This window comes from Rattus rattus, chromosome 1 (genome assembly GCF_011064425.1).
Source record: "Rattus rattus isolate New Zealand chromosome 1, Rrattus_CSIRO_v1, whole genome shotgun sequence".
Classification (NCBI taxonomy): domain Eukaryota; kingdom Metazoa; phylum Chordata; class Mammalia; order Rodentia; family Muridae; genus Rattus; species Rattus rattus.
In genome coordinates this window covers 97,253,455-97,267,068 of record NC_046154.1, presented here as the reverse complement: position 1 = coordinate 97,267,068, position 13,614 = coordinate 97,253,455, and the positions used below count along the sequence as shown (strand labels likewise).

The 13,614-nt window shown below is 43.2% G+C and overlaps 1 protein-coding gene across 1 annotated transcript in view; it reads right to left on the bottom strand.

Annotated features, from left to right (window-relative positions):
• Slc44a1 (solute carrier family 44 member 1) overlaps nucleotides 1-13,614 on the bottom strand; it is a 126,785-nt gene that overhangs the window by 79,518 nt on the left and 33,653 nt on the right. Inside the window, exon 2 of the mRNA XM_032903954.1 lies at nucleotides 3,714-3,803. Within this exon, the coding sequence (XP_032759845.1) occupies nucleotides 3,714-3,803 (90 nt within the window). The remainder of the gene's footprint in view (nucleotides 1-3,713; nucleotides 3,804-13,614) is intronic.

Below are 13,614 nucleotides of genomic sequence, written 5' to 3'. Positions count from 1 at the left end.
GAAGATTATGAATTAAAGCCCTGCCTGTCAATAAGATTTTATGCTCCTTCTTCCCTGCCCCCAAATTAAACTCAAGCATGAATGATGGCAGCTCAGTAAGACTGATAACAATATACTTTGAAAAACACTGTAAGTTCTTGAAAATTCAAGCAATAAAACCTTGTAACTACAGAACAAAAAGTAAATTGTGACAAGGAGATGGGCACATGAAAATATAAGATTAGTAATGAGGGTGGGTGAAAGGGAACAAGGTCTTAAAATATCCAAGAAGACACTATGTATTGGGCGGTAAGGGAGAGAAAGCTAAGGTCTGAACACCAGGCTACAAGCTAACTAGGGAATGGGCTATTAAAGGAGAAAGCAGGGCCAGTTGCTGAAAAGAATATGGAAAAGTTCCTATCTTTGCCACTGTGATGGTCTGCATATGCTTAGCCCAAGGAGTGGCATTATTAGATGTGGCCTTGTTGGAGGAAGTGTGTCATTGTGGGGTGGGCTTGAAGATCCTCCTCCTAGTTCCTCCTAGAATGCTGAGGTGTTCCTGACTTCCTTCGGGTGAAGATGTAGAACTCAGCTCCTCCTGCACCATGCCTGCCTGGGTGCTGCCATGCTCCCAGAGCCTTGATGATAATGGACTGAGCCTCTGACCCTGTCAGCCAGCCCCAATTAAATGTTGTCCTTTATAAAACTTACATTGGCCATAGTGTTTATTCACAGCAATAAGACCCTAACTAAGACAGCCACTTACTAGATAGGCTAATATTTAATATCACTATACCTTGTGGATACATGGTTATGAACTCTATCTCATTGGACAATTCAGAGACTTACAGAGATTAACAATGTTGAACAAATGTTTGTTGAATGTTTGTCTTAAAATCCCAGCTGGGGCCGGAATGATGGCCCTGGTGGTTGAAAAGCATTTGTTACTCTTGCAGAGGACCTAGGTTCAACTCCCAACACCCACATGGGAGCTCACAACCATCTGTAACTCCAGCTCTAGGAGACCTGACACTCTCTTCTGATTTCTGCCAGCACCAGGCACATGTGTGGTACCCAAAATACATGGAAGAAAAGCACACATAAATAAAATAAATTAATTAATGAAGAATTCTTTTAACACTAGTGAAGAACATTGTTCGAAAAATTAAAAGAGTAAAAATGAATTCAGATTACATGTTACCCATCTGAAACCCTGAAAAGTCTAAAATGCATCAACATCTGGAGCTTTCTGAGCATGAGCATGGGCCACATGTGGAAAATTTCGTGTGTCATCCCCTGTGATGAACTGCAATCAAAAATCTGCCGTCCGGTATAGCTGTAAGGTGCATATGAAACACGAAGGATCTACGCTTAGACTCGGGCTCCATCCCCAAGATACTTCATCACATTATATGCACTAATATTCCAATGTTAAATGTTTATATTTCTTTCTGCATGCTGCATACATGCACAGGAAGGTCACAGGACAGCTTGAGACAACCAATTCTCTCTTCCACCACATGAGGCCTACAGACCATATTCATTCACCAGGCTTGGGAAAGGGCTCCTTAGTCCACTGAGCCTTCTCAATTGCAGTCAAATTTTTGAAATGGGTAACATATTGAACCCTGAGCATTTGGAATATGGTTCACTATGGAATGAAATGCAAACAGGATGGGTGAATGAAAAACCATATATATATATATGTATATATATACATATATATATGTATATATATACATATATATGTGTGTGTGTATGTATGCATGCATATATATATATGTATATAGATGTGTGTGTATATATATGTGTGTATGTGTATGTATATGTGTGTGTGTGTGTGTGTGTGTGTGTGTGTGTGTGTGTGTGTGTGTGTGAAAACCCAGAACCAGAAGCAAAGCTGTGAGCTGTGCTTGTGAGATGGGCAGCGGAACTTTTTGATTGCTTCTATCTCGTCATGACTTGACATCAGCTCAATTCCATGAGAAAGTAACCTATTTAAAGGTTCGCTCCAAAACAAATAATGCTGTGCCTGTATTTAAAAAGCACACACAGTGGGTCTTAATTACCATCGCGATGAAATCGACATTATATTAATTACCATTGCATTAAAACATTCCGGTAAACAGCTCCTAACGCTCAAGTAACTCCCAAATCAGTCTATTAACATTAATGATGACACTTTCCTGGGCTATTTGAGCAAAGAAGATTAAAAGCACCTTGGGTGGCGTGGCACATGTTTTTACAAACAAAATTCTGAAGGTCAGTTGCTATTTGTCCTGGGGTTACAATGGGTGTGGAGAAGCTGTAGGCTGGTTTTATTTGGCAGAGTCTTTCCAGGTTCTTCGTGAATATTCACATACGTTGAATATCTGATGTCATTCCACTAAGGTAAGCAAACTCTTGAACAATAGCTCTTAAGGCCAGAGTTAGCATTTTGACCTTTCCTATGTGTCATAAATGTGAGGAAAGCGTACTTTTATCCTTAAAACAAATACTGACTTGTTTAAGCTTATTTCCCTGAGCTTATCACATCTCACTCAGATGCACTGTTTTCTTTTCCTCTGTGGGGGAGGGGGGTTGAACCATGACTACAGCTACTAGCTTACAGGATGGTATCTAGAGAGACAAGGAATCCTGAAGACGTTTATTACAGACGAAAAGCAATACTTCCAGAAGGAACTTGTATAGAAAGGGCAGGAAGATGGGGCTAAAAATCCAACTTATAAGACCTGAGCTGCTGGAGACAGTGCGATTGCCATGTGAGTTGGAGACTCTGGGATGGAGAATGATGCCTTCGCAGTCTCCCTGAAGAGAGAAAGGTGATAGAAAGCCCTGACCAAGCGCAGAGCCGGGCAAGCGGCTCTTCCACTCGCTGCCATGCTGAAGGATGGCTCTCTCAGCTTCCCCTTTAGGTTTCAGGCTTTACTATAAACTGGGGGTGACGGCCAGGTGAGTATTCCTAAGCCCTTCGAAGCTCCAGACCGCAGTCAGTGCTAGAGCAGCTGTATGTCTATTATCTTGGAGCCTAGCACCCTGGCAGCAACCACATCCGTGGATGGTGAATTCCGGCAAGGCAGGGTAGGTGTGCCATACACCCAGCACCCTGCACAGGTTCCCATTCTCATCTCCTCTACCGAGTACGGAATTGGCGGATGTCATGACAGCCATCAGAGAGATGCCACTCGCCATACTGGATTGGCTGAGGCCTAGACCTGACACAGGGGACAGAGCACTGGGCAGACTCCTCCCCTGGAGGAAGAACTCAAAACTGTGAGAAGTCAAAGTGTGGTGGACATCAGATAGCCAACATTCTAAAGGAATGTCAGGTCCCTTGGAAAAGAAGGAACTGGCCCTAAGATAGCCACGAGGCTTGTGTGACTGCAGGACTTGGTACTCAGGATTCTCAAGGGTCCTTCAAGGTCAGATTTCAAAGACACATACAGCACCGACCTGGCTCCCACAAAGGATTGGGTGAAGGAGCTAAGACTCCCACTGGCTTCTTCATTTTTATCCTCAGTTTTCATACAAATTAAAGAAAGCAAAAGAGCAGAAGGATACCAAGTACCACAGAACTGTATTAAAAGGGGAAATAACCCCCCTCCATGGTACGTAGGCCCTCCGGTGGGGAAGGCGTGAGATACATACACACACATAGACACACTGGAAGGTCTCACTTCCCCGTCTTTCCCCTGCAGCCAGAGCTGAGGTGAGGCTAGTGTGAGCGTGCTTACCATCCCAACGCAGAACAGAATGAAGAGCAGCAGCCATGGTATGTCTGTGCAGCTACGGTCCTCCAACGGCTTCCATTCTCGCTTGGAGCTCTACCAAAATACAAAGTAAGAGAACGCGGTAAGTGCCAATTCTAGTTAGAACTGGAAAGGTACAAACACACCGTTTCTACCCAGATCCCTTTTTCTTTGCTGGACAATGTCTTTGTGAAGTTAACCCTGGCTTCTATGGCCTTTGCAGTGGCTCTGGTCCCACTTCTCCCCTGCAGACCTGGGACTAACATGGAGAGTTTTTGTGGTACTCCACAGAAACATTTAGCACGCTGAGTTGTGATTCTTTTCTATTCCTTAAAAAAAAAAAAAAAAAAAAAAAAGACAATGTCTAATATAGCCCAGGTTGGTCTTGAACTCCTTATGTAGCCGAGGATGACCTTGGACTCCTAACCCTCCTGCTTCTATATCTATACCTTGAGTATTAGAATTACAGCTGATCTATATGATGCTAGAGATCCGAACTGAAGGCAGCTGAGCTGCATGCCCAGTCCTGACTGTTATCCTTAGGTAGACTGAGTCTGGAGCACACTGCGAGCCTAGCGAAAGACCAGGCCGGGCTCTTTTCCCATCGGTTGAGATAATGCCTAAACCTTTGTATGTTCTCAACGGGGGCTTCCTGAAAGGAAAAACCAAATGAACACGCTCTCCCATTTGTGTGAGCTTTGCTTTTGGGAAGGAAGCCCATCAAATAAACTCTTCATAAGAGGTAGATTTGTCTAAGTTAAATACAATTTAAGAAGGAAATATTCTTTTATTTTCTGGACAGACCTGAGCAACTCCTAAACCAACCTCCTTGGATTTTTTCACTGTGTTCCTAGAAAATGCAAATGTTTCTAGTTCAAACAGAAAGGTTCCTAGTAGAGAATAGAGATATTCTCAAAGTTAATGTGCAAAGTATTGACTGGAATTCCAATTCAATTTTTTTTTTCTTAGTGCATCAGTTTTAGGTCAGCTCTCACATCCTTTTCAATCAAACTGCAGGGGAACTAACAATCACTCTGCAAGGAGCAAACATCCCTAAATCTCATACCCTGTCCTGAAAATGGAGCAGGGGAGAGATGGAGAAGGCAGCCTCCAAAAAGCCAGGAGGCCTCACACAGGAACCACAGGCAACTGTGGAAAGCTGGGAGCAGGAGGGATGGTCTCCCCCAGGAGACAGCACACCAATCGACTGTGCAGGGCCAACCGTCAGCCTTGAAAACATACATGCAAGCGACAGTATGTGGACTAAGTAGGGCATACTTAACAATGCATGGATGTACATAAGCATGCAACAGCAACTACTGGGAAAGAGTAGAACATGAACTTGAAGAACGTCAGGGATGGGTGTATGGGAGGGTTTGTAGAGACAAAAGGGAAAAGGTTATATTGTAATCTCAAAAGAGGGGCAGGGGGAGCTCCTGTAAGAAGTACATGGAGACGTGGAGGCCTTTAGTGGTTCCACATGAGCAACCCTGGAAAAGCTGTCAGCGGGAAGGAGCTAGCAGAAGGCAATGGAGACAGGTGAGTGCTCTAGCGTAATAGGACTAAGATTATAACCAAGCTTAGTCCCCCATCTAAACAACAGCTTTCAACTAAATATCCTTAGATGAACACTCCAGATTCTCCGCTTAAAATATACACATGTATTTCCATGATTTTCTTAAGAATTCAGAGTTCAAGGTTAAAAAGCTCAACATTAAAATAGCTGCCTACAAGGACCTGAGTTCAATTCCCAGCACCCATGTGGTCGCTTACAACCATCCGTAACTCTAGTTCCAAAGCAGTCAACGCCTTCTTCTGACTTCCATGGGCACATACATAGCACAGATACATACATGCAGGTACTCACATACATAAAATGAACAAATCTTTTAAAGAAAGTAGCCGCCTCTGAGATGGGAAGAAGGGTCATTTAGTGAAGTGTTGTGTGCAAACATGAGGACCTGAGTTTGATTGTGAGCACAGGTGTAAAAAAGCCGGGTGTGCTGGGGTGCATCTGTAACCCTAGTGGGGGCAGACAGACCAAGACGAGAGGATCTATGGCACTTGCCCAGCAAGCCTTGTTGAATTGGGGAGTTTCAGATTCAGTGTGAGACTATCTCTCCAAAAAGAAGATGGCGGGCCCCATGGACAAAGGCTCCTGGTACAACATATGCAGAACTCAATTCAACCCCCAGGATCCTCATGTGAGAAGAGAACTGAGTCCCTCAAGTTGTTCTCAGACCTCTAATGCATACTGTATGTAGCATGTGCACATAAAAGGAAGGGCTGTGTGTGTGTGTGTGTGTGTGTGTGTGTGTGTGTGTGTGTGTCTATTGTCAAGAGTGATTAAGGAAGACACCAGATGTTACTTGCTGACCTTCACATGCACACAAACACCACACACATTATACGCCATATACAACTACATAAATAATAATAACTGCCCGAAACAAGGACGGCAGGGAACCTGAGCTACAACGGTTTCTTTCTGACTCCTAAAGCACTAAAGACAAATATCTCCTTATGCCTTATACTGTTCAACTGTTACAACAAAAATACTGTTAGCTTGTTCTCAGACACCCACACCGGAAAACAAAAGAACACTAGTTAGTCATGGAAAAAAACCCTCACCCAAGGACTCTAACTAGGGTGGGGCCCAAGATGAGTAGGCAGTTTCCTCCAGAGCAGTGCAGCGTTGTGACATTAGCAGATGGAGATTCCTCTCCCCAGACTCTGTCATTAACTAGTTGATTCAGATAAATGGCTCCATCTCCTTGAGTGGCAGGGAAAGAGAGGAACTGGATCTCTTAGGTTACCTCCAAGTCTACAAATCTAAGATCGTGCTTGTACTTTTGCCCAAACTTTTAGGACCACAAGAAAAGCAACTAAAGTAACAATGTTCTTCTTATGTTGTCAGATGCCTGAACTGTGGTCTGTTCTTGGGAAGACACTTGCTCACTGTGTGACTAAAGAATGTTTCTTTGTATTAAATAACTTCAGTCTTGAATGGTGCCGACCACAGGAAAATTCCCATGGACACAGAATTTGGAGACCTCTGAAATTCATTATATTTACTCCATAGTAATTTACAAAGCAGGAGCTCTACTGGAAAACGCTATTATTTGTTTGTCTTAAACACAGAGCAGAGGAGGGTCAGAGCCTCAGACTGATGTAGCTGCTTCATCGGCAAGCATTTCAGAGCAACATTCCAGTCGTTACTGCTAAAGTTTCCATCTAGAACACAAAAGCTTCACTACGACAAGACACATACAAAGACTCAGCACTGCAACAGTGCCAGTGGTGGAGAGCCACTGCTGTGCCAAACACGTTACAAGTCTCCGCTGAACAGAAGAAGGAAGGATGGGAGTTACAAAGAAAAAACTGGCGACACAATCCAGGGAGAGTGGAAACAAAAAAGGGCGGCTGGGTCATACACACACACTGTGACAAAGGAGACATCCCCGAAGAAGAGAGCAGGCTTCATCTGTCACTCAAAAGCACTGGGTTATTTTTATTACACATCAATACTCGCTTTTCAGTTTAACACCTCCTGATTGTTAAAGTCTTTGTTTATAATGTGACCTTTTTTCTATAAAAGGTGTAAGAATATTAAACTCTCTTTCCCCTTTAGTTATATCAAAATATTGGTCTAATGGCAGCATATTTCATTCTGGCTGCCGTTTCTAATGCTGTCAATGATGGGTTTCTCATTAAGCAGGAATTCCTATCCCTCAGGCTTTACACACACTTGTCTTGCTGATGCAGGTACCATCCTTGCTCCAAAGACGAACAAACTCGGGCTCCAGAATTAAATAAGCCGCCCAAGGTTGCTTGTTCAGAGTTGTGAGGCCAGGACTTCAATTCCCAGTCCGCGACTCCAAAGTCAACTCCAATAAGACTGCTAAATCCTCCTATTAGCAGTCAGTAAGTAGCATTAGCAATTCTTCACATGGCAAACACTCAGAAACCAGGCCGATAACGTTAACATCCTCTAAGTGCAGAGAAACTGAGTGAGGCATATTATGAGCCATGAAATTTCTCAAGCGAGCCAAGAAGCCCAACAGTTGAAAAATTTTAATGATTTTTTAAACAGATGTAACCAAGTGACAACTGGATTTAATGCTATCTGTTTCTTCCAATTAACATCTCATACAGACCCAGAAAATGTGCTGCGGGCGCACTTTTAAAACGTGAGTTTTATTCTTTCATCAGATTCTACAGAAGATTAATATAGACTGTCGATAAATGTTAGGTCTTTCTCCTCTCACAAAAATCTTACCGTTTGGGAACTAAATAGAACCAAGTACCCATGTGGAGTCAGCCTTTAATGAGTGACTGAGACCGGGAGGGAGAGAGGAAAGGTCTCAGCAGACTCCTACTGTACCCACAAACTCTTTCAATCCTCAAAACATCCCTGTTGGTATTGTACAGTCTCCCCTTTTCTATTATTTGGGAAAAGAAATGAAGGCTGAGGGGAAGCTTTGCTGAAACCTGAGTTCTCAAACTCTAGCAGAGAGATAACAATACAAAGAAATTCTCCAGGAAACGCTGGACGCTTAAAAAAAAATCTAAAATAAGCACAGCCGGGTGTGTCCGTGTAAGTAAACATGGCCAAGGAAGCAATGAGCAACGTCAAGGTACCCAACACACACAGGAAGGAATTCCAGCTCAGAACCAGAAGCACGCTATTGAAAGGGTCTGACAAAGATGACATGATCTAACATACACAAGCAGGGACCAAAAGGAGGATGGGAGGAAACAGAGAAAATGTGAGAAGATACAGTAACCGAAAAGCTTCCGAAAATAATAAAAGAAATTGAAGCGCAGATCTAAGGAATCAGAAATTTATGACAAATAAGACAAATATAGCATGCAAGTGTGCACACGCGTGCACACATGCACACACACACATGCACACACACAGACATACACATGCACACACACACATACACACACATACACACACGCACACAAACATACACACACGCACACACACACGTGCACACACACATGTACACACATACACACACATGCACACTACATAAAAATGTGTTTGTGTTCTTCTATGCCAGACCACAGGTGTCATTCATCATATTATTTATGTTCCCGTACTCTGAAAACTAGGCAAGGACAAGACTCGGCATCTTTACGTTCCTACACTGTACACTGCATGGGGATCTAACTTGTTAGTTTCAACAATACCTCTTATAAATATCCAAGTTATCAACAACTGTCAGACTGACCCTACATTCACCAAACTCTAAGAGCTGAACCAGTGGCCTCCCAAGAAGCCGATGAGCTCTTTGAAAACTGTGACCTTTCTTTAGGACATCAACCTGCACGCAGTTCTAACTCAATATTAGTTCCTAGAGAAATGTATTCAGTGAACTTATTTGTAGCTAACCCCAACACACAGAAATGTTGGCAAGTGCTGAGCTGTAACTAGTTAGCTCGGTTAACTAGTTAGCTCAGTTAACTAGTTAGAGTCAGAGGTGCCTGGAGAGCACGAGGTGCAACAGGGCAGGACCCGGCCAAGGGAGAGGACTGGTAGATAGGAATCTACTTCATAAAATTAGGCAGAGCAAAAAGGACTAAGAAGCTATAAAAAGATTAGATTGGCAAAGGCAAAGATCTGGATTTAAAAGCGCCAACTAGGTCTCAAATATGGAGAAAGAATGGTAAACTCTCCACATGAAAAAGGCCCAGGTAACAGCTAAAGACAGACCAAACGTCCTCTGTCATGTTTGTATTGTGTCTACTGTGTGTAAACTTTACCCTAATTAGGACAGACATAAAAAGCTTCCCGAAAGATCCCTATAGCAATGTGATAACATATCATGCCAGGCTCTGAATCTCCCTTTATAAAAGGCCATGTTTCTATAAGCATGGTTCCAAATAGCAAATATAACATCAAAAGGTCAGCTAACCTTTGTTTGACCATGTGATAATAATATCCTCCACATTCTGATGGTTCTTCAATAAGCACCGAGCACTAGGCAAAGTCTGTGATTCCGAGACGTTAGACACCTTCTGCCCTTACTGAGCTCTAGGTTAGTGGGAAAGACATAAACCGAGCACCGTGACACAGCAAAAAGTGCCAACATAGAGAGGTGTATGCACTGCAGCGGAACCACAGCCAGAGCCGCTCTGGGGAAGGGGTCTGAGCCCTGATGGAATCACCTGGTTAACTTCTGCAGCTTACACGCTGCCGCAAACCCTAAATGATCCTTCAGTGCCTAAAACAGAATGTGTCATGTGCCTCCAAACACACTAAAAATTCTTGCGGGCTGACAGAGAGGCATCCACTGCCAAGCAGGAATTTTATTTCCACTCACAAATGTTTAGTGGAAAACAAATAGAAACACTAAGTTGGCTATCTCTCAGGTTTTTTTTTATATGCTTATAGGTTTTTGTTTCATTTAGGAAGAGGTACTAGAAATGAGGGAAAATTAGCTTCTGTTTTCTTAACCTGTAGCAAAGGACCGTATTTACCAAGCCTCTTGAACAGTATTTCCATGTATATATCACTGGTGAGATACCTATTAACCCTGAGTTACGCACTGGCTGGTCACATATATCAAGGGTTGCTACAACCTGGAACTAAGCCAGGGAGCTGTTTTCTTCCGCAGCGAATGCCAACCAGCCCAGAGGATGAGGTGTGCCAGGGGAGTTAGGCCTGCAAGCAAATACAAGACAAGTCATAGCCAGGAGGTGTTCAAACATCCATCACCTATAACAAAGCACCAAAACTTTGGAACTGAAGCAGAATCTGGGTTATCCACATAGCAGTCATCAGTGCATGCTTACGTGCGCATGGGTCAGCGATAAGGAGCATGGGGCTGGGTAGGCTAGGGCGGCACAGAACCTGCAGCCGGTAATGACAAGCACGCACACAGGTCACCCATCCTGTCTGCTGCTTAAACCTTTACAGCACCTATCTGCAGCTGCAGCCTTTCCCAGATCACAATGAAAACCCAGTAATGCCTATGAACGGTAATGCTAGCTAGCTTTGATACAGCCTTTCGACGGCATAGATCCTGGGCTGTTGGGGTAATTTGCAACTTTCTTTAAATTTTATTTTAACGTGAGCAACAGCCCTTATTTCCTGGCTTAAACAAGCCGTTTCCAAGACGGTCTGATAGTTCCACAGCTCTGTTCTAGTTTTGACCATCCCAACCGCCCCTGGGTACATCCCAAAAACACAATGCACATGTCCATCTCAGAGGTTACGCTACACGGGAACGTGTGTGACTCGGGCTCTCAGGTGGCAATACTAGCCTACCCACGAGGGCTTAATTTGGTTCTTGTCCATCTGCCTTACACAAAAGCCTCTAGTATTAAAGACAAAGAATTGTGTACGCAGATCCTCCCAAAGCCCCCTCCAAGGACATACAGCATCACTCAATCCCCCAAGACGCTTTTATTTTCACAGAGTAGTAGCAAAAGAATGAAAGAACTGATGTGCAGCGTTTGGCAGTTTTCAATAGGGTGAGCAGGCGTGATGAAGTCGGGAGGAATAAAACATGGAGGCTTTCAGCCTTGCGCTCACCGCACCTGCACATAAAATCTCGTAATAGGATTTCTGAAAGACACTGCCTGTCCTGTGGGTAAGCGCGGTCAAGGACCTGGGGTGCATATCGACTTACGCTTGCCTTAAGTAAATCTGCTTCATTTGCTGAGCCTGGCAGTGGCACTGTGCATTGTGAAGGTGAAAAATCAAAGCGTGACTTTAAGCAGGCAGTTAAAGGTAATAAGACTCACCGAGTGGAAAGATACGGACGTCTGTGTCTAACTACTTTCCCTAGTTCATGAACTTCACGCTAAGTCAGGAGCACTCAGCTGTCTAAGGAAAAGGCAACGCAGAGTTACTTTCTGAGCTGTGTGTAGGGACAGAAAGATCCCAGGGAGATATGTCACCCGTCCTTATACCTCCAGCTCCTCTCAGAGAAAGAACAATGGGTCTGTCCTTGCCTTCTTGGTGACGATCCTGCTTACATATGACACTTGCTCGGCAAAGACCAGGTTAATGCCTTCTGCAGCACTGCTAATCAGTCCTTCTGCCTCTAGCATCGACAGGCGACATCTGACTATAGTCCTCAGGCAGCATTATTACCAGCACCGTTCCTTTGATTCAGTCTGAGGCAATGTTTGAAAAGTAAAATTAATCTCCTAAAATTATATTATGGGATCCACTTGATTCCTATCACGTCCTACAGATGTTAAAACTTCTTTAATAGCTGATGATGTCCAGGACAGAGAGACAGAACCACACATCCCCCTGGTGCCTCTCAACTTTCCTAAAGCTGTGACCCTTTAACATACTTCCTCGTGTTGTGGTGACCCCCAACCATAGAATTATTTACGTTGCTACTTCATAACTGTAATTCTGCTACTGTTATGAACTGTATGGTAAACATCCCGTGTTTTTCCAATGGTCTTAGGTAACCCAGAGGTGAACCACTGGAGTGACTCGTCTCCAGACTACTAATCAATTTCCTGGGTTCCCATGCTTTCCTATAACTCTAAAAAAAATAAACAAACAAACAAACAAAAAAACCTTTTCAAGGGTATTTTTAAAAAAGATTCTTATTCCAATTGTGCTTCCTATCCATAATGGAAATGTTTTAGGAAGCTCCAGTAACCTAGAGAGGCCCCATAAAAATCACATACTCATGAGAAAGCACGGAGAGATAGGTGACTCTGAGTAGATTTGACTTAAGTTAAACTTAGGCATTTAGACAATGAAGGTACTTTTAGTCCACAGTAGCCATGGATAGCAATGTAGCTCAGCTCCATGACAAGAATGTAAACAGGCATCATGTCCTTCCCACATTGGAAAAGAAATTTAGGAACCCCTCAAATAAAAATTAGTCTCCTTTCCTTTATCTCTCTTTGACCATACTCTGTGAGCATTACTATTACTGTAATTACTAGTCTATATGATTACTTCCTGTTTCTGAAGGGTATGGACAACATGTCTATTTAAAATAAAAGTCAGCCCTGGATATATAGGGGCTGAAACATTCTCCCCTGCCCCCCAAAAATAATCCAAGTCTAAAACAACGCATACAGAATCTTCCTTTAGACGGCTGAATCTGTATTGATTTTTCCTGTCTTACAGGATATTTGGGGGCCAGAACTTCTTGATTTTGTTTACTGCTATACCCTCATAGGTGGAGGAAAGTCTGTTACATTACAGGCTTTGAGTAATTATTCAATGAACGAATCAACAAGGCTAGGTCTCTTAACCACAGGGATGAAATGTCATGGGGCAAACATCCTCCTGGCCTCTCCTACAGTAGATAATTTCCATTGTACCACAGGTTAGCTCCTTTTCCTACAACTGTTTTTCTGAGATGTTCATTAATGGTTATATCAGAAAATAAAGTCTAGATTTTTGTAAATAGTGGTAAATAAAGCCTAGGTCTTTTTAAAGTTTTTTTTTTTTTTTTTTTTTTATGAGCATGTGTGTTTGCCTGAGTCTATGCACCACGTGTATGCCTGGTGCTCAGAGACCAGAACAGGGCACCAGAACCCCTGGACTAGAGTTGCAGAGAGTTAAGAGCCATCAGGTAGGTGCTGGGAATCAAATCCAGGTCCTCTGGAAAAGCAGCCAGTGCTCTTAACTGATGAGACATCTCTTCAGTCCCCCTAAGTCTACGTTTTATGGACAACTTCTTTAAATCTTTATAATGAGACTCTCCAAAAATTATTGAGTCACAAATCCTCTGGGAAATTGGGATGAAAACAACATAACCTCACTCACTGTATTTCTTTTTAATGATGACGATTAGGGTGTTATTGGTGCGTTCACGGTGGGTGTGTGTGTCCGTGTGCGTGTGTGTGCGTGCGAGTGCGTGAGAGAGAGAGAAAAGAGAGAGAGAAA